Source organism: Pristiophorus japonicus, chromosome 5, assembly GCF_044704955.1.
Source record: "Pristiophorus japonicus isolate sPriJap1 chromosome 5, sPriJap1.hap1, whole genome shotgun sequence".
Lineage (NCBI taxonomy): Eukaryota > Metazoa > Chordata > Chondrichthyes > Pristiophoridae > Pristiophorus > Pristiophorus japonicus.
The window spans coordinates 188,106,458-188,127,340 of NC_091981.1; the positions used below are offsets into that span (position 1 = coordinate 188,106,458).

Genomic DNA, 20,883 nt, shown 5'->3' on the forward strand with positions numbered 1-20,883 from the left:
TAGAGGCTAGAAGGCTGAAAGCACGGGCCCCAATGGTAAGGTGAAGTGGGTGGAGGATGTGCAGGAGGATAAAGTTGGAGTAACAAAGAATTCTTGGCGGGTTGTAAGGCTGGAGGAAGTTACAGAGGGAGGAGCAAAGCCATGGAGGAATTTGAAAACAAATGAAAATGTTAACATTGAGGCATTGATGGGCCGATAGCCAATGCTGGCCAGCAAGCACAGGGAGATAGGTGAGTAGGAATTGGTGCAGGTTAGGATACTGGCAGCAGAATTTTGAATTAACTCAAGAATATGGAAGATGGGAGGCCGGCCAGGAGAGCATTATAATAACCAAGTCTGGAGATAACAAAAACAGCAGATAAGCTGTGGCAGGGGTGGAGACAGGCTATGTTATGGAAGTGGAAGTAGGTGATCTTTGTGATGGAGAGGTCTGAGGTCGTAAGCTCAGCTCAGGATCAAATAGAATGCCAAGGTTACGAACAGTCTGGTTCAGTCTAGAATAGTGGCCAAGGAGGTGAATGGAATCAAGGGCGAGGGAAGAGAGAGGTACCGGGGACCGAAGACAGTGGCTTCAGTCTTCCCAATGTTTCATTGGAAGAAATTGCAGTTCATTCAGGACTCAATGTTGGAACAAGGAGTCTGATGGCACTGAAGCAGTGGAGGGATCAAGAGAGGTGGTGGTGAGTTCAAGCTGGCTGTTGTTGCTGTACGTGTGGAACTTGACGTCATTTCTTCATATAATGTCGCCAAGGCACAGCTTGTAGATGCGAAATAGGAGGATGCCACTGGTATATCCTTGGAGGAGTTTAGAGCTAATGGTACAGGGCTGAGAAGAGACGCTGGTGCAGGAGATTGTCTGGCTACGATTGGACAGTTAAGAGTTGAACCAGGCGAGTGCAGTCCCACTCAGCTGGATATGGGAGGAAAGGCAGTGGAGGAAAATGGTGACGTCGACCATGTCGAAGGCTACAGAAAGGTAGCGAAAGCTGAGGAGGAATAGTGCACAATGGTCACCGTCACGGAGGATCTCATTTTTGAATTTGATTAGGGCCATTTCAGTTCTGTCACAAGAACGGAAACCTGATTTGAGAAATTCAAACAAGGAATTGAAGAAAGCTGGGCATAGATTTGTGAAGTAAAATCACATTCAAGGACTTTGGGGAGGAAAGGGAGGTTGGAGATGGGCAGGTAGGAGTCTCTGGAAACAGATGTGGATTTTCAGTTCTCAAATCCCAGCGGGGAGTGGGTTGTGGAGAAACGAGTTGGAACCCTGGTTGGTTTTTCATCTCTCTAACCCAGGATACAGAATCCAATTCTAATGCACCAACTACCTCACTGTCTGAGGTCAGCTATCTTAAAATAGATCAAACCTGAGACATTTCTGGTCTGTGGCTCATTACTCACTGGCCCATTGGGATAGATTTGCTAATGTTGCAACGTTGCTACTAACTCTACGGGGAATAAGGGGCCGCCCATTTAAAACTGAGATGAGGAGGAATTTCTTCTCAGAGGATTGTAAATCTGTGGAACTCTCTGCCCCAGAGAGCTGTGGAGGCTGGGTCATTGAATATATTTAAGGCGGAGATAGACAGAATTTTGAGCGATAAGGTAGTGAAGTGTTATGGGGAGCCGGCAGGGAAGTGGAGCTGAGTCTATGCTCAGATCAGCCATGTTCTTATTGAATGGCGGAACAGGCTTGAGGGGCCAAATGGCCTGCTCCTGCTCCTATTTCTTATGTTCTTATATTCTATCCAAAGTTTCTGATAGCACAAATTGCAGCCTTACCTGAAAAGTACCCGAACGTTGGAATTATGTTTGATTTGATTTTTAATCAAATGTTTGATTGAAGTCATGAAAGAAAGGACTTACATTCATCGAGTGCCTTATCACATCTTCAGAACATCTCAATGTACTTTACAACCAATGGATTACTCTTGAAATAATTGTTACATAGGGAAACACTGTCGTCATTTTGCTCACTAAATCCCACAAACAGCAAATTAATTAATGCCCAGATAATCTTTTTTCAGGATATTGTTTGAGGGAGGAAAGTTGGCTGGGGCACCAGCAGATCTCAATATTCTGTTCAAATGGTGCTGTGGGATCTTTATCGTTCAGGAAGCAGGCACCAGGTTTAACCTTTCATCCAAAAGAAGAAGAAAAAACATTTCTAACATGGGGAAACAGATGTTGCAGAATTACCCCACTGTTCTTCTACCTCTAGCATCTAAACCCAGAATCACATTTTGGGATCATACTCTTTTCTGTTTGCTAACTGTACATGTAGAATGCCATTTGGGTGAAGTAAAGGAGGGCCATGTTGCTTATGAAAATGTACTCCCACCTTCAGGAAAGATGGGGAACAAATTGTGTCGTCACAATGGGCCCAAGTTTCGGGCCGTGCCTAAAACGGCGCAGCCCGGACCTGGATGCCCGTTTTTCGCGCCAGAAAGTGCGCCTAAAAAAACTTACCTATTCTCCGGCTCCCTGCAGGTCCTCTGGAGCTGGGCGCGGCGCGGCACGCGCTGTGGAGGGCAGAGCCAGGTCCCTGCGCTGAAAACAGTGCCAGGACCTCTGCACATGCGTGCTACAGTGGCCGCATAGCTCCAGGCACCCAAAACTGTGGGAGGGGCCCGAAGCACGCAGCCCCTAGCCCTGGCCGAATGGCCTCACTGGGGCTGCTTGGATAAGGCTCCTCCCACCCGACCGGATCCCTGTTTCTCCCCCCCCCCCCCCCCCCCCCGTCGACCCGACCTCCGCTCTCTCTCCCCCCCGACCTCCACAACTCACCTACCACCCCCGGAGCTCCGCGACCGCCCCCCCCCCCCCCCCCCCCCCCCGGAGACCCGACGCCACCTACCTGTAAATCCAGCCCGAAGTCTTGGGCCTGGCCATTCAGCCTCCTTCTCCCCGCACCCCCCCCCCCTCGCTTCTCTCCCTTGCTTCTCTCCCGCCCCTCCTTCCCTCCTCTCTCCTTCCCTCCCTCCCTCCTCTCTCCTTCCCTCCCTCCCTCCCTCCTCTCTCCTTCCCTCCTCCCTCCCTCCTCTCTCCTTCCCTCCCTCCCTCCCTCCTCTCTCCTTCCCTCCCTCCCTCCCTTCTCTCTCCTTCCCTCCCTCCCTCCCTTCTCTCTCCTTCCCTCCCTCCCTCCCTCCTCTCTCCTTCCCTCCCTCCCTCCCTCCTCTCTCCTTCCCTCCCTCCCTCCCTCCTCTCTCCTTCCCTCCCTCCCTCCCTTCTCTCTCCTTCCCTCCCTCCCTCCCTCCTCTCTCCTTCCCTCCCTCCCTCCCTCCTCTCTCCTTCCCTCCCTCCCTCCCTCCTCTCTCCTTCCCTCCCTCCCTCCCTCCTCTCTCCTTCCCTCCCTCCCTCCCTCCTCTCTCCTTCCCTCCCTCCCTCCTCTCTCCTTCCCTCCCTCCCTCCCTCCTCTCTCCTTCCCTCCCTCCCTCCCTCCTCTCTCCTTCCCTCCCTCCCTCCCTCCTCTCTCCTTCCCTCCCTCCCTCCCTCCTCTCTCCTTCCCTCCCTCCCTCCCTCCTCTCTCCTCCCCCCCACCCACTTCCTCCCCCACCCCCCCATCTCCTCTCCCACTCCCCCCACCGCCCCTCCTCCTCCCCCACCCCCACCCCCTTCTCCTCCCCCCCCCCTCTCCTCCCACCCACCCCCCTCTACCTCCCTCCTCCTTCCTCCCTCTCCCCCTCTTCCCCCCCCCAACCCCCTTCTCCCCCACTCCCCTTCTCTCCCCCTTCCCCACTCCCCTTCTCTCCCCCTCCCCCACTCCCCTTCTCTCCCCCTCCCCCACTCCCCTTCTCCCCTTCTCTCCCCCTCCCCTCTTCTCCCCTTCCCACCCCCTTTCTCCCCCTCCCCTCGCTGTCAGAAACAGAGACACTGACAGACAGAGAATGAGGGACAGACAGATAGAGACACTGACAGAGACATACTGGGGGGGCTGTCCCAGCACGCTGTTGGAGGACTTCCGGTGCTGCAGTCGGTAAGTAGAAAATGTTTTATTTGTTGATTTTTTAAAAAAAATTATTTTTTTATTCCATTAGTAGGCTGGGTTTCAAAAAGAGTCGTGAAAATTCTGGTATTTCACAATTTCATAAAAAGGAACTGTGAGGGTCATGTGAGAGGCAGCAAGGGCATTGGCAAGACGAGTGATAAAACTGCTTTTACATCAACTTTTTTAGTTGGAACAAGGCTTTCTGGAATGGAAATAAGCTGCACGATTTACAACGACCGTGCTTGGTTGATTTAAGGTATTTGTTGATGTGTAGAAAAATACACTGAAGTAAATTTGCTGCTCTCTGAGAAATTTCAGTATGGAGTGGGGAAACTTCACTTTGAGCAACTGTATCCAATTAATCTCTCCGTATATGACTACTGTGTTCTGAAAGCAGTCTTTGAAGCAGCCAGAGAGAGAGAAACTGAGAATAGCTAATTTTTGCAACATGTTCATGTTAGTATGTTTTATAATCACATGTCCAAATTTGAGAATTCGGAGTACTTTCACAGTAGCGGATAAAATTAATGCATGGTCTCGGTTACAATCAGCGACAATTTTCTTTTACTTGCTATTTTTTAACCAACTGTTGTTGGATTTTTTCCGGATGTGATCTCCCAGGAAAATCTGCAGTACTGTAGCTGTAGTTGCTATATTTTGTTTTTGAGCTGCAGTTATTCAGCACTTGAAACTTGTTTTTTTACATATTTGAGAAATCTTCCTGTAGAACACTCGACAAATTCACAATAGGCTGTTAGGAAAAATGTGAATTAATATCGAGTGAAAATCAAGGTTGTCTAAATTGCGAACAATTCAGACTCATTATTATTTGGCTATTCTGATAGAATATGGTTCTGCATTATCTCCATTTTCAGTCAAATGAAACCTATTTATAAAGTAACTAAACTGTCAAACTCAGTGATTAACTGGCAATATGCCAAGCAAGACAAGAAAAAAAGTTTAAAAAAAATGAAATATCTGAAACATTGCCAGGAGCACTCTGGTAATAATGGGCCCAAATTTGCCTTCCGGTGTTTTCAGTGCACTTACCTGAGGTGCGCCGACTTTCTGCTCTCAAAACGGCGCCGAAAATATAGCGCCGTATTCTCCCCGCTCTGTGGACCATCCTAGTGCTTGGCGTGGCGTGGCAATCACAGTGAAGGGGGGGGGGCCACTGAAAGAGTGCCGGCAGTGGGGTGGGGCTAGTGCCCAGCGTGTCTAACAGTGCCGGCAGAGTTGCGCATGCGCAGTGGAGCGTTCTCGCATGCGCAATGGGAATTAACATTGGCAATCGGCCATTTTTAAAGGGAAAGCCTTCTGATTGATTTTTGGTGCCAGAAGGAGTGCTGTGAAGGGTGCTGTGGAATAAATCAGCTGCTGGAATCAGTGAGTGCTCTGTGTTGCTGCTAAAGTTCCAGAACGAGTGCTGCATGGGTGAAAATCATTGCTGCATGCAAAATAAGGACTGTGTGTTTTGAAAAATCGCTGAGTGTCAATTCAATACAGCAATGCAACAACGTGCACCAAGAACAAAGAATTTCTTGCATGACGAAGTGGAGATACTAGTTAATGTCATTGAGAACAGATGGCAGGAGCTGGATATTAGCAACAGAGGTCATACAAAAGTGTCACCCAAAGAAATGAAGAAACGCTCAGACCAAGTTGCAGAAGATTACTGCGCAGTGGTGAATACCACGAGATCTGGAAGCCGGTGTAAAAAGAAATGGCCGGACCTTGGTCAAGTAGTGTAAGTAATATTTTAATTTTTCAATGGAATTGCAATTGTAAGTGTGACCATCTGTATATGTCCCACCTAGCAGAAAGACACCCTTTCTAAAAAAGTTATATTTTCATCTTTGCAGAAGAAATTGTCCCACAACAAAAGGGCAAGAACTTGAACAGGAGGAGGCCGACCAAATCTGCACCAACTGACACCCTTGTAACAGAGGGTCGTTGCTTTGATGGGAAAAAACAATCAGTACTGCACAGGCTGGGCCCTCACGCAAGGGAGAGGGTAAGTCCTGCAAATTCATCATGGCCCTTCAAATTAACCTGCTGCCTGGCCTGTTATGTGTGAGCCGACTCATGCCACCCATCCTGCCCCTTCCTGTGCTGCTAACCATTTGACTGTTCTGTTATATTTTGCAGAACCTGACGCCAATCCTGAAGATCCAGAAGAAGATTCAGACACGGACGAGCCAGACCAACTTGGGGGTGGGGGGTAGGGGGTGGGCATGGAGATGTATGAAGGGGAGAATGTTGAACTTACATGGTAAGGCACGGTACAGGATTTGCATTGCCAAACACTTCCATGAGTTCTGGTGCGACATTCTATGGTTTCAGCCCGTCCCCGTCCGTTTATAGTGCTTTACGTTCTGATGTGACATTCCATGGTTTCCTAGTGTCCGAGGTTGCGGGTCCCAGTGCTGGTGGGATGCAGCATGGAACACCCAGGGCCCCACTATCCCAGCTTGCGCCTCCCACTGGAGGGGTGCCACGAGGCAGACCCAGGGTGAGGGGAAGGAGAAATCGACCACGCTCTCCTGAGATGCAGGATGCAACAGATGTGGTTCAGATGATGGCATTGGGCGTGGAGAACAATTACTCTACGTGCACAACGTCAGTGCGGTAGGTGATGAAGTAACGGGACTGTCGGGAGAAATAGCAGTAATGACACGGGAAATGAAGGAGGTAATTTCAGAGGCAGCGGAAACGACGGCACAGGCCATCAGGGAGGGAATGTGTGAGGTAGCTGTTGCAATAAGGGAACACAGGCAGGCCAATCAACTGCCACTCCCACTGCAATCCCCGCACCAGCCTCTGTAGAGACACTTGCATGGTTTCCTGATCGTCGTCATCATCCTCCTCCTCCACCACCTCCTCCTGCCTGTCACCTGCATCTTCCAAATCATTATCATTAACATCAGGCACTCCCACCGCAGGTGGGTCGTTTTCTTCCACTACCAGGTCCTGCTGCCTCATGTTGGCTAAGTTATGCAGCATGCAGCACACAACAGTGAACTGACCGACAATCTCGGGAATATTGCAAGTAGCCTCCAGAATGGTCCAGGCATCAGAAACGCTGTTTCAAGATGCCAATGGTCCTCTCTATGATGCTGTGTGTCGTAATGTGCGACATGTTGTACGACGGTCAGCTTCCGTCTGGGTTACGCGAAGGGGCATCATGAGCCAGGTGGCCAGGCCGTACCCTTTATCTCCCAGAAGCCAGCTCTGTCCTTCTGGCCGCTGCTTAAACATATCAGATATAACGCTGTCGCGTAGGATGAACGCATCATGAGTACTGCCAGGGTATCTTGCATCGACTGACGTGATGCGATGCATGTCGTCACACACGAGCTGCACATTAATGGAGTGGAAGCCTTTTCGATTCCTGAACTGCTCGGCACCCTCCACAGGTGCTCGCAAGGCGATGTGGGTACAATCAATGCAGGCCTGTACCTCTGGGATGCCAGCAATCCTTGAGAACCCCCAGCCCTGTCATGGACTGCTTGGGCGGTCATTGGGAACTTGACGAAGTCATTCCTCTGTGCATACAGTGCAACCGTTACCTGGTGAATGGAGACATGTATTGCACGTTGAGAGATGACGCACACATCTCCAGTTGTAGCTTGAAATGATCCCGAGGCATAGAAGGAAAGTGCAGCTGTAACCTTCACTTCAACAGACAAGGCAGTCCACCTGCTGCTTCTCGGCTGTAAATCTGGTCTCAGCAACTCTCAGATCTCATGGACAACTCCTGCGGAAATGCTGCCTTCTGACGCAATCTGCCTCACTCAGGTCCAGGTACGAATGCCTGACTCGAAATTGCCGAGGTGGGTAAGGCCTCCTGCCCAGCAGCCTATGGGCTCTGATGTCCCGATGTGATGAGCTCTAATCAATTCTCTCCTACTTAACACAATGATGCCGAACCATTGCAAAATCCGTGGCATTGATATTGCAGCACCCGTACTTAAAATAAAAGTTAAACTTTCAACGGTCAAAAGAGGTGAAAAATGGCAGCGTAGCAGAGTTTTGCACTTCTCTTCCTCCACCCAAGGTATATATATGGACCACACCCAAAGATCTTTTGTTCTTCCGCCCCCCCCCTCCTTCAGTCATGTGACTTCTCTCCCTCCTCGTCACCCCCCCCCCCCCCCCCCCCAGCCTGTTGCAGCCTGTGTGTTCTGCCAAGCCCAGTCCCCCTTTAAGTTCCCTCCTGCGGCCTCCTTCTGTGAACCCAGCCAGCTACTACTTGCGTTTGTGGCCAGTTCACTGCTCTCCCACCTGGGCTTCCCACCCACCGTACCTATCCCCGGCTGAGTGGCCTTTCGCACCGGCCAGCCCGTTGACTTCCCGAGCCGTGTATGAAGATAGGACTTAATTTTTATTTTTTTATTTTGTTTTTATTTTTTGTTTATTATTGATGATTTTTATGCTTCATGAATGTTGTTGAGAAGGTGTTTAGTGCTTCTCTTCCCCCTTCGCCCCACCCCCTTATTTCTGGCTACCTGCGCTGATTTCTTAACTCTCCGCGGGTTTTCTGTGCGGCCACAAGTGGCCACGTGCACTGGCCTAAGTTAGTTTGGAGCAACTATTAGCTGTCCAAACTGGGTTAAATGGCCAAAACAGGCGTAGGTGGCTGGTAATGCCCCCTTTTGAACAAAACTAAACTAAACTAAAAAAGAAATCCTAACTAACTCACTTACACTGGCGCAAATTAAATGTGCAGAATGGGAATTTTTAAGATACGCCAGAAAAGTCAAGTTGCTCCAAAAAAACGGAGCAACACCTGGGGAAATTTGGGCCCAATGTAACAACAATTATACAAGTGGCTGATATCTGAGGATTAGGTACAGTCCCTCACCTTTTTCCTTCCACCCCACAAAACACCCTTCCAAATAATTTTACTTTTACCTTGTGCACGCACTCACTTCATTCCGAAAACAAATGCAGTAGATGTGCTAAGTAGGATGCCTTGGTAAAGATAAATGATCTAATTTATTATCATAATTATTGTGTGTGAATGTGCTTCTGTCTGTTCAGCCAAAGCATTCATCTTGTGAGCTCCAAACCCCTCTTGAAACGTGTTGATTGTAATTACTAAAGCTTGCCCCTTCTGTACCCTCTCTCTCCATTCCCCAAAACCCAGCCAACGTATCTTTTTGGAAACCAGCGAGCCTGGTACAGAAATAGTCTTGGCAGTAAGTGAATCTGGAATCAGATATTTTATTCGGGCCAGCTCTTCGCTTCTGCAACTGGTACACCCGGGACAACTCCGCTTTGTCAAAAGGTGAAGTCAAAATAGCCCTTTTGTTTTGATAACAGGCAAATCTGAAACCAGCTGTTTGCTTTAGCAATAGTAAAATTAGGCCAAATCTGCAGCAGGCACAGCCCGTCAGAAATTCAAATTGCTGTGAGGTTCAGGAAACCTCTTTGAAACCAGGAGATCACACAATTTGAAGAATAGTGAGAGTATACTCCAGACCAACCACAATCATAATTTTTTTTCACAGGAGTAGAAAGAGTTATTTTTTGCTACCACCCCATCAACGAAAGGATATTTTAAAAAACAGTACCTCAAGTACTCCTGGTAAAAATAACAGCAATTGGAAGTGACTCTCATATAGTCATTTCACATTTACTTTCTGCTTTTGAGCTAATTATAATGTTTCAGCATTGAGAACATTTAATATATATTCTCTTGCTGCACCCAGTGACAACTCAGAACAACTTCAGTCAGGGCAGTGAAAGGGGTTCTATTCATTACCATTAGTCAAATAGAAAGGAAGTAATGTTCATGTCAGAGTTATTTTGCTGTGGCTGACTAGTTTGTACATTAGCACTGAGGATGTGTCATATTTAAAACAACAACATGTTTATATATCTTCTTTAAAGTAGTGAAATGTCCCAAGATGCTTCACAAGACTATGAGATAAAAAATTTGACACTGAGCCGCATAAGAAGAAATTAGGGCAGATGACCAAAAGCTTGGTCAAAGAGGTAGGTTTTAAGGAGCGTCTTGAAGGAGGAAAGTGAGGTCGTGAGGCGAAGAGGTTTAGGCGGGGAATTCCAGAGCTTGGGCCGAGACAACAGAAGGCATGGCCACCAGTGGTTGAGCGATTATAATCAGGGATGCTCAAGAGGGCAGAATTAGAGGAGCATAGACATCTCTGGAGGTGGGGGGCTGGAGGAGATTACAAAGATAGACTATATCATTTGTTCTATTAGCACTGTTGATAATTCTCGATCCCAAGTAGGACCAGAAGTTTTAGAATAATTCTGATAGATTAAAAGAACAAGCTGGACAAGTGCTAGTCTAATGTAAATTACCGTCCTTCCCAATGTTCCCTCCAAGCTGCGCATGTGTACAACCGCGCCGTAATCTGCAAGGATCTGTGCGGGCCGCTCAAGCTTTTCCATTTGAAATCTCCAGCATACACAGAAATTTTACGGGACTGCACATTGAAATAAATAGGATGCGCACAAAACGAGACAATTTACAAGGAACATTGGTCCTGTCTAATTAAGCAGAATTAGAAACAACAAAAAATAACGGTAGGAGCTCCTGCAATGGCTCAGTGGATTTATCCAGTGAAAAGCTGTGATTTACAAACAAGGAAGGTTCTAGATTTTATTTCCTGAATTAATTGATCTCCACTGGACCGGCAATTGGGACACTGCAGTTAGCCTGAGCATCCTTGAGTTCAAGAGAGAGAAACAAATCAACCAGGATTGCTGCACTTGATCACAATCCAATGCCCTAGCTGAACATGCAAATATGTAGATTAAGGCCTTATTTGGATTGGCAGCAATGTCTCCAGCGATTGAATAGCCTGCTGATGCTCACTGTCTAGACCACATTGTGGTCAATAAATCTGATGAATTACAAGAGTGAGGTTATGGAGAGTGATCACCATCCACACAACCATATTCCAATTAGTGATTGAAGAGAAAACTGCTGGTGTAAAACGGACGGAATGAGGGGCAATTTTGAGAACCAACATTCTGCACTCAAAGACGCCTGACCCGATTTCTAAACGAGCCATTTTTCACGTGTCCCTGGCGGATGCCTAAAACAGACGTTGGCTTCCTTGTATATGTAAATGAGGGGTCCAATATCTCTTTCAGGTCCCCTCCACCAAATTGGATGCTGATGAATGGAGCAGGGGCTCGGTCTGTTCCACTCGGAATTTTCAGTGGCCACTATGACCGAATCAAAAATTTAGTTCTTTTATTAAAAAAAATTAAAACATCCCTGTGGAGCCAGGAGGAAGGTTTTTTTGAAAGATGTACTCCAGGATAAGGCTTTCTGATGGCCTTGTCCTTAAATGTTTGGAAGAAAAGTAATTTTTCATCACTTCAGTTTTAAATACCAAACTCGCCACGTTGTGGTCAACTGCAGAGGGAGAATGAATGGGACAGGAAGAGGGAGAAGGGGACAGATCATAGACCTTAGCCTGATGATGAAATCTTGTATTTTACACACTTCAAAAGCTCTAACAAAGTTACGACTCTCATGTCACGTGCCTAGCCAGCGTGTGATGTAATTTTTCATACTGCAAAGAGATATTTTTCCCTGAGAATTCTTGAGAGTAAGGACAAAGAATTAAAAAAAATTCTTTACAATTCTTGATTCTCTATGAAGAACAAACCTACTGGAGAGAGAGAGAGAGACAGAGCAAAGGAGGGGTGAATAGGGAGAGAAGAGAGGGTGGAGCTGGAGGAGGATGAGGGAAGGGGAGAGGAAGAAGGAGGCTGGATGATGGGGAGAGAAGAGGGCACAGAGTGTGCGTGTGTTTGTGTGTTCAAGACCAGAATGCTGCTTAGTGTGTGGTTGGCGGTAGAGCAGGAGCTGATTCAGGGCTTAAATGCAACTCCGTGTGGCTGGTGGAAGTCTGTTGTTTGCCAGCCTGTATTTAGCTTATTGGGAGTGGGGAGAAGAAATAAAGGAGTGGAGCTACAGTAAAATGCAGCATTGGTAGAGGAAAATGTACCTGTGGTGGTGGGTGGGTGGAAGGGAGGACTCGAAAACACAACCAAAGAAAGATGGGATGTGAGAAAATGTCGCCAGAGTGCGGGCAGGTATTATCAGAGAATCCAGTCTATTGATGCACGGATAATTGCATATGGACAAATTTGAATTACAGGTACAGCGTCCCGAATACGGGACTGAGGCCGCTCCGGATTTTGCGTTTTGCTGGATTTTGGAACATCTTTCTGACGTCACAAATCCGTAAACACCCGACCCCAGGTTCGGATATTTCTGGATTTCGGAACGTCAAGGGGCGGTGGGGGGGTGGGTACCTGCCGAGGAGCTGTTCGGGCCGTCTGGGGCCCACCGAGGAGGTCGTCGTGGGGCCAGCCCTGCCAAGGATGTTGTCGGTGGGCCGCCGGGGCCCTGCTGAGGAGGCTGTCGAGCAGGCCGGCTCCACAGAGGGTGGTGTTCAGGTGGGACCCCGTCAAGGAGGTGTTCGCACGGGCTGGCGAGGAGGCCCCGAGGTAAGGGCGGCGAAGCGAGGCCGCGAGGCCGGACAGCGGCGAGGCCCCGAGGTCGGGCAGGGTCGTCCGGAACATTTTGCGGATTCCAGATGACCCTGCCACGAATCATCCTGGATTCCGGAACATTCCGAATTTTGGAACTCCGGATTTTGGACGCTGCACCTGTACTCAGAAATGAACCACAGCCATAGCCAGCCGGGCTGTGTGCATACAGTCTCTGGTACTGCCTACAATATTTTCCTAAAAAGCTGGTGGTTTTACAAGCTCAGAGTTAAGGAGGCAACAAGTTCCTATAGCTCTGATTTATGTGGTAGACTTTGAATGTTTTCCTTGTATTTTGAAGTTATGGCATTGAGTGACCTGTTGAAGCTTCTCAAAATGTCATCATATATGAGGGAGTTTATTTTTCTTAACCCTGTATAATTTACATGAACACTCAATAATTGTATTGCAGTTCGAGTACATTAGAGTAATATTGTACAAAAACACTAGCACAACCTTATTTTTCTCTTTTTTTAATTACTCAGTCAGAGCCATTACCAGCAGGAACAGGATTTTAATGTTCTTGCCCCTGCAGAGCTATGCACTTTCCTCTGTTTGTTTCTATGGAGACGTGCAACATTAAAGAACAGAGTTTACTTTAACTTTCTCGCTCCATTTGATCAGGTGATGATGTGGACAAGGTTAAAGCTGAATGTGCAGTTCCTGCAAGAGCTCAAACTGTAAACTTTGGAATAAAGAGAAAGAGAATCACACTACTGTTCCAATATCTCATAAGCAATCACATAATTTACATACATTATATGTGTAGTAAAATAAAAAGATCGGTAAGAAGACAAATTTCTAATCCTACAGAGAGTAAAAGTAAAATTAGGTGGGGATTCATGGGATTGTTTCAAACATGATTTTAAGAAACCAGATCTTCCATGTTTTAACCTCAGATGTTCATTTAATGTTTGGACCATTCTGTTAAAGTGTAGGAATTTAATTTTTTTTCGATAAGTGTCCAACTTCCTATATTATTTTTGGTTGTTAACACCTGCTGATAATGTGATAGGACACCACAGATGGGGATGGAGAAGGAGGTGTGAGGGGAGCTGGGGAAGTGGTTTGGAACTTTGCTTGTTTATCCACTGTCTGAGAGACCTGGAAGGAAACAGTTCTACGGGGGAATTGCTACGCAGGTAGTTGAGAGTCCAGGTTTGGACATGCTTCAGGTTAGCTTTCTCACGCGTTCAATTAATCTGCAGTCTTGTCATAACAGTTGGGGGTAACTTCTGAGCCCTTCTCGGGTCACACATATAAGTGAATCAACCAGCCAGCTTTATACCAGTTGCACTTTTCTTTGGAGCCTCGGGAGACATATAGAGAGAGGTGAGGTGACAAAGCTGCATCTGCTCTGATCAAGTAGGGTTAAAACTTCATGGTGGTGAGGATTATTCATTATCTGTGACACATGACTACAGTGTAAGCCTATGAAAAGGTCCTAATGTGAAAAATGACTGAAATATAAAGTGGCAACGATTTAAATTCTCTGAAGAGCTTTTTTCAATGGAGTATCAATGCAAAAAGTGACTCGTATTTTGAAAAATGTACAATTAGATGCTAAAATTGGATTTTACAATTGTAAATAAGTTGCAACAACACTCTCCCTTCTCTTTTACAGCCTGATAACTCCGATGCATTTGTAAGCCATGTAACCAGTCCGGTAGGTACTGTTTGATTTCATTATTGGTTCAGGATTAATGTGACTAGCAAAAGAAAAAAGTCTATTTTTCTTTTTGGCTGTAGCAGCAATTGACAATTTGGAAGATTGTTTTCCCCTCCATTACTATGGCAATGTTTCTGGTAGGAAAACCTATATTCATGGGCATTATCCTGCAAAATTGCCTTTTTGCTGATAATCGGGGCTTATTGATTGGGAATGTTTGGTGGAAAATTATGGAATTTGAATCCATGTTTCATGATATTTTCGATTGACCTTTTAGTGGTCCTATTCTTCTTCACTAGTGACTATAAGCTCTGTATTACTAAACCTTTCCAATTCCATATCATTTGAAAAACATTTTATGGTTCTGTGACATTGCATAACACTATTTTAAGCAAGCATTCATTTGTGTTTAATATGGCCTGTTTCTTTAAAGCTACTGCTCAGGAACTCTTCATGGAGTTGTGTAAAAAGGCACACCCTGACATCAATTAAGGCTAATTACTGAGGGAAATTTCTGTAGATTGGCAGTTGCTTATAAGTCTCTGTCTCCTACATTAAGGAGATGCCAAGTTAACAAGGCCAGAAAGCAACAGCAGTTGGTGCTCTTTAAAAAATGTTTTAAAAATTGCATTATATCTGTATGATATCTGAAGGGTGACAGACTGGGAAGGGAGCTTGGCTGGGAAAGGAGTTAGTGTGCTTGACCATGTCAAAGATTTGAATCAAAATCTGTTGATACAGATGTTAACCAAATGAACTCTTAATAGTCCTACGGATGATCAGTGTGTGTGGTTCGGCTTAACCATACTATCAGCCTATGTAACTTCTCTAAGACAGTTCCTACCTGTTGTTCCCCCTCATTGTTTAAAGAAAACAATGAGGATGTTTAATCATAGTTCTTTTTACCATGAATATTTTTGGGTGGGGGAGGGGAAGGGCCTGACTGAAGGTGTATCTTCACTATTACAACCTGATTATAAATTGAACTCAGGTAGCTGGAATGGAAGTCTCGTCTTTCTGCTGGCATTTAGGGTCCTACCTTGAGTTAACTGGGACAACCTCAATCCAGTTCCTTGTGGGCAAGGGTTCATAGATCAAAACTACACTTAATCTGACCTGATTGGCAGTAGCACTCTGAGTCAGTGCTGATGGTTGATAGGGAATTGGCATTGTCACTTTGTGTAGTAGAGATTCCTCTTCTGAGACTGACCAGGCACATTGTTGAAGCAAGGGGAAGGGAGTTTCCCTGTAGATATGTCTCTGCATTCCTGATGTAAGAGTACTTGATCCCAATACTGGTTGCTTGAAATAGGAAATTGTTCCATTCCGTGATAGATGCACTTTAGTGAGCAGAAGGATTCACCAAACTAATACATTTTAGTCAGATTTAAATTGCTTATTGAAAGTTAATTATAAATCAAAGCTTGTTTATCAAAATTGTTGAATTTTAATTGTGCATTGCAGAACCTCAACTGTTTCATTTTATTGTATTTTTATTCTTCATAAAATATGAATTCAGAATAATTGATCAAATACAGTCCCTACCACTTACACTGTCCCCATGTATCCTGGACATCCGCCTACATCGGGCAAATGGCGCTGACAGTTTGAGATTACCATAGGCATCGCTTTAAAAAGGGTGCTGCCCATGTTCAACACGCCAAATATTTTAGACAGTTCAAGCTGATGATTACCTGTCATTAAGTTGTTCCCTGTTTGCAAGCGGGACTTTTGTTTAGAGCATTCCTCAATTAATGTTCCCTCACTGGAAAAAAAACATGTTTCTTGAAGTTTAACAAAAGGAAATTACTTTTAAAAAGCCTCTACAACTGTTGCAAGCCCTTTGCTGGCTAGCTGAACTTGACATCTTCCAGCTGCGTTTTAATATTAAATACAGGTTGAACCTCTCTTATCCGATACTCCTTTAACCGACAACCTCCCTTGTCCGGCATCATTCTCGGCCGGGGGGTGGGGGCGCATGCGCAGAACCAGAAAGTCAAAATGGAACTGAATAAGTTTCTGTAGCAGGAGTTTATAGCAGGTTTCTTAACCCAAACCTAGGGTAAGCTGATGTTGGATAGGTTTGGAGAACCAGACAGATAACAAAGCAAAGAATCAAGAGCAGCTTCTAACAAATTACCAGTAAATGGCTGTGCCGGGTCATTCCGCAGCATTTCGGGCCCAGCTTCGGTGGCTCGGTTGGCCCCGCGCCTCGCTCCCTCTCTGTGCAGACCCGTCAGGGGGGAGGGGGTGGGGGCAGCGGGGAGGGGAGGAATGGCCAGTCGCAGGTCAGCAGTACCCGGTAAGTCTGGGGGTCCTGTGTTCACCAAGTTGTGTAAATTCACCAGTTTAACATCTCCGGGATGCAGCTGACTATCGCTACCATGTATTATTGTGCCCTGGGACTCTCAGTAACGGAAAGCAGTCTCACTCCGTACAAAAACTGTAAGTCGGAGCTCCTGTCTGTCGCAGTTGTGTGGAATCGTGGGCAGATGCAGCCACAATGTGCAGCGTGCTGTCAGGCGCTCAAACACACACACACAAGAAACCAAATTAACCTCGGATCAATCTGTCACCCAACCGTTTCCAGGAGCGGCCGAGAAAACAAACCGCAGAATCCAATCGGTCTGAAAACCGATCACTGAATGAATCGACCGGTTAAACTGTGCTATCTGCTTCTGATCAGCTGTTTTCCCTTGAATCCTCTGACATTACTTTATTTTAGTTTCACCTAAAGATAGAGGCAACTTTCCACACTGACAGTGGGATTTTTAAGTTTGGGATCTGGGGTTGGCATGACCTCCCGTCGTCCGGCAAATCCTCTTGTCTGGCACAGGCAGGTCCCGAGGGTGCTGGATAAGAGAAGTTCAACCTGTACTCTGAGGATGTGTTTGGAAAATGGTATGTTTTGATACTGTTATTGTCTGCTGCTTTTGTTAATTGTTTTGTTGGGTGCTGTTACATTTAATTTTGATACAACTTTTGACAGTCAATGAATTTTGAAGGCCTTATTGTTAGCCCCTTGCTGAGGCTCTTTGGTAAATGTATGTGATAATTGTGATATGGAGTTGAGATGCCCAGGCAGTTTTTTGTGGACTGTTTGTCTCTGGTCATGTCCTCACACATCTTCTATTAATACACTTTCCAGCTGGATAGCCATCAGAAGTAGGAATCCCAGCTGATTTCTCACCCCCCACCCCCCACCAACCCTGTTTGCTGAGGAGCATTGTAGAGCTGTGAATTTTTATATTTTTGTTTTGCAGTTCATGATCTGTTGTGGTTAATGTTCTGAAGCATTTTTACAGTAAAACTTAAAAACAAAATGCAATTTAACTAATTTTGAGCCATTGTTTAATTCAGGTGTGCTTTTTGTCCATTCCTCCTTTTCAGTGAAAGCTAATTTAAAAGACCACAAAAACACTCAGCAAACCTTTTAAGTTTGGCAAACACAATATACAGTAATAACAGTTGAATCAAAATGAATCATTGCATTGCTTGCTTGATACAAGCATAGTAAAAGAGCAACACAGACCAATATCAAGTTGTGGAGGGCATGGAGACATAATTTGAGAGGTGAGAAAGTGGGGGAAAAAAGATATTTGAATGAAATAAGGGTTTCAATGCTTGTCTGTGAATGTGAAAAACCTTCAAAATAAAGTCAAAAGTAGAGGCGTTAATTTCGAATGGAGTGATGACATAGCTTTAATAGAAACTTGGCTTCAGTTGGAGTGAGACTGGGAGCTAAAATATATTCTCACCTATAAAAATTTCAGGAGCGAGATGGAAAAAAGGGAGGAGAGTTGGCCGTACTAAATACGGACATGACTTGAGCCATAGAAAGGAAAGTTTTTATTGATGGTAGTACTCAGACAGTTTGTCTGGCTAGAAATAATGAGGAATCTGTTGCCATACCGCACAGCACAAAAGAAATGAAGGGTGAGATTTGTGGGCAATTTCAAGATGTTGGGAATAGCTATAGAATTGTAATTATGGGGAACTTTCATTATCGTAAGGGAGGCTGGGGATAAACTTCTGCAGTCCATACTATGGGATGGGACTTAGTGAACATTTAGAAAGGCATTGGCTACTCAATAATACAAAAGCAAAATACTGTAGATGCTGGAATCTGGAATAAAAACAGAAAATGCTGGAAATCTCAGCAGGTCATGTAGTATCTGTGGAGAGGAAACAGATTTAACGCTTCGGGTCGATGACACTTCGTTAGTGGCTACTCAATAAGGTTGATAAGGGTTATAAGGGAAGACATGCTTAAGTAATTTAATTTTTAAGCCATTCACAGTAGCTATAAACAGAGTGAAGTGCATGTTCTATGGGGCTTAGATTCGTTGCCATCTGGAAATGGGACAAAATGGTTGTCACACTCCGAACACAGCAGCATGAAAGCACGGCTACCGGGCATTGACCTGCATAATTTGTTGTCTGTGGTGGCAGAGAAGCTGAACTTTTATGGAATATAGTGTCTCATTGTTGTAGAGGGCTTAATCTTGCATGAGAGCACGCAAGGCCATGTGAGTGTAGTCCATGACTCCCTATAACTGCGGAAGTCCACCAACTCTTGCAAAGTCCACCGCTCTCACCTCTCTCCTCCTGCTTGGCAGCCTCAAAGGTGATGAATTCCTGGCACCTAGAAAACAGTGCATCTGTGACCACCTTGATTGCAATGAGCATAGCAAATGGAGAGATGCTACTGATGTTAGAAGGAGCCCGATGCATTAAAGTTCAGTGCCATTGTGACCTCCACAGCCACAGGCAGTGCTGTGAGTGCCCTGGTGCTGGGCTGCAATTCTTGGCTCAGCAGGTCTGAGTTCAGTCACTGCTCATGGTGTAAGGCCATCTCTGTTCTTCCCTCTTCTAGCAGTATTCCTTGCTGCCACCCCTGCTCCTCATGTCACAGCCCTGAAGACAGACCACCTAAAATACTCGCAGTCCAACAATGTTGGGTAGGCAATTCTTTGACAGAGTGCAGGACCTCCCAAAAATCACTCTGAGTTCAACTCAAAAAAATAGTCAAAAATACTGTCAAAAATCACCAAAACACTCTCCAGCATCCTATTAACTCATTAAAGACTTCCTTAATGGAGGTGAATATCCTTTTAAACAGTGATTCTGCATGCATCCTTCCTGACTATTAAGGCAATGACTTCCTGATCGTGATTAAGACCCAGTGAATCAAGAGCTTCCACACAAGAATTTAGGAAACAAGTCCTTATTCAGATGCAGGACCCACATTTCAATATTTCAATCAATGCTGCGCGGCAGCCGCCTATAAAGAATCTCGGGACCAATTTATCAGTGGCCTGTTCGCAGGCCCCAATTGGAAATAGGCTATCTCACTGCTAAATTCGCCATCATTACACCTGTCTCACACCTGAGAAAGGGGTGCAACAGCGTGGAATTTAGATACCCATATATTTTCAGAAGGCATTTAATTACATGCCCATAATAGATTTGTTACAAAAGTTAAGGCACATGGCATTAAAAAGAATGCAGCTGCATTGATGAAGGGTCCATTGGGGGACAGAAAGCTATGTTTTCTGTCCCTAGCTGCCTTGGTATCCTGTTTGATCCTGAGCTGAGTTTCTGCCACATATATCTGTGGTTCATTAAATCCCCTCTGCTCATCACCCTCATCCTCATTGGCTCCCCATCCCCTAACGCTAGGGTTGACAACCCTCCCGCTTTGTTTGGAAGTCTCCTGGAATTGACCATTGCTCTCCCGGGCACTGCTACTGGCAACCTGGGACAAGGTACTTTGTATGCACGGTTTGAGCCTGTTGCAGATGACCTCGCCCTGGCTGCTCATCCTCCACGCGGCCAAGGAGTTGGCGGTACGCATGCTGCAGGAAGGCTTCAAACATAGGGGCATCTTCGGGCCTCCACCGAGTGCCCACTGATCCGACCAGAAACTCCACACAGGAGCAGCTCAGAACCCAAATCCAGGCTCGCCCTCCAAATGAAGTCAAACTGAACCGCAGCAAAACACCCCTGCCGTGCCCCTGACAGACGGGTGAGTGACGCCCATCACATGCCCAGCCTCTTAAGATATTCAGTTGCATTTAAGTATGGTTAACCCCCAGTTTCACACACAGCTCAAAATCCAATAGGAGATACGGTTGGTCATATCTCGAGGCATTGGCACTTTGAAATGTTGGACTAAAACGCCCCTCACAGCCCTGATGGTGATGATGAAAATTCTTTGAAAACTTCAATACCCAAACCCCTCTACCTCATCAGATACTAAAGTAACCAGGGCTCAATTGATAACATTTCAGCATGGAACTCATGTAATGAGTAACACTTGGAAGCGTGTTTCAGATAGGTGAGTGAAATTAAAAACTGGTATCGTTCAAGGGATAGTTAGATACTGTAATGGGGCAGCTTCAATCGAAATATGAGGTGGATGTGACCGTTGTTAAAGCAGGTTAGCTAAATTTGAACAGGAGCATGAAAACCATCAGGACCCAACCTTGATGAGGTATTTGCAAACGGCAGCAAATGTCATGTATTCAAAAGTCACATGATTGCCAACATGTGATCAAACCTCCAGGAATAAAACCAACTAGAGTTGGCAACCCTACCCAAAGTTTTCATTTTTAAATCTTCATCCTTGCCTTTAAATTCCTATTGACCTTGTCCAACCCGAGCTCTGCAATATCCTTCA

The 20,883-nt window shown here is 45.8% G+C and overlaps 1 protein-coding gene across 7 annotated transcripts in view; it reads left to right on the forward strand.

Moving 5' to 3' along the window:
• The window catches only part of LOC139264547 (tensin-3-like), a 548,053-nt gene that overhangs the window by 288,937 nt on the left and 238,233 nt on the right, over window positions 1–20,883 (forward strand). For all 7 annotated transcript variants that reach the window (XM_070881176.1, XM_070881175.1, XM_070881177.1 and 4 more), the window contains one exon: window positions 14,157–14,198. In XM_070881176.1, coding sequence (XP_070737277.1) covers window positions 14,157–14,198 — 42 coding nt within the window. The remainder of the gene's footprint in view (window positions 1–14,156; window positions 14,199–20,883) is intronic.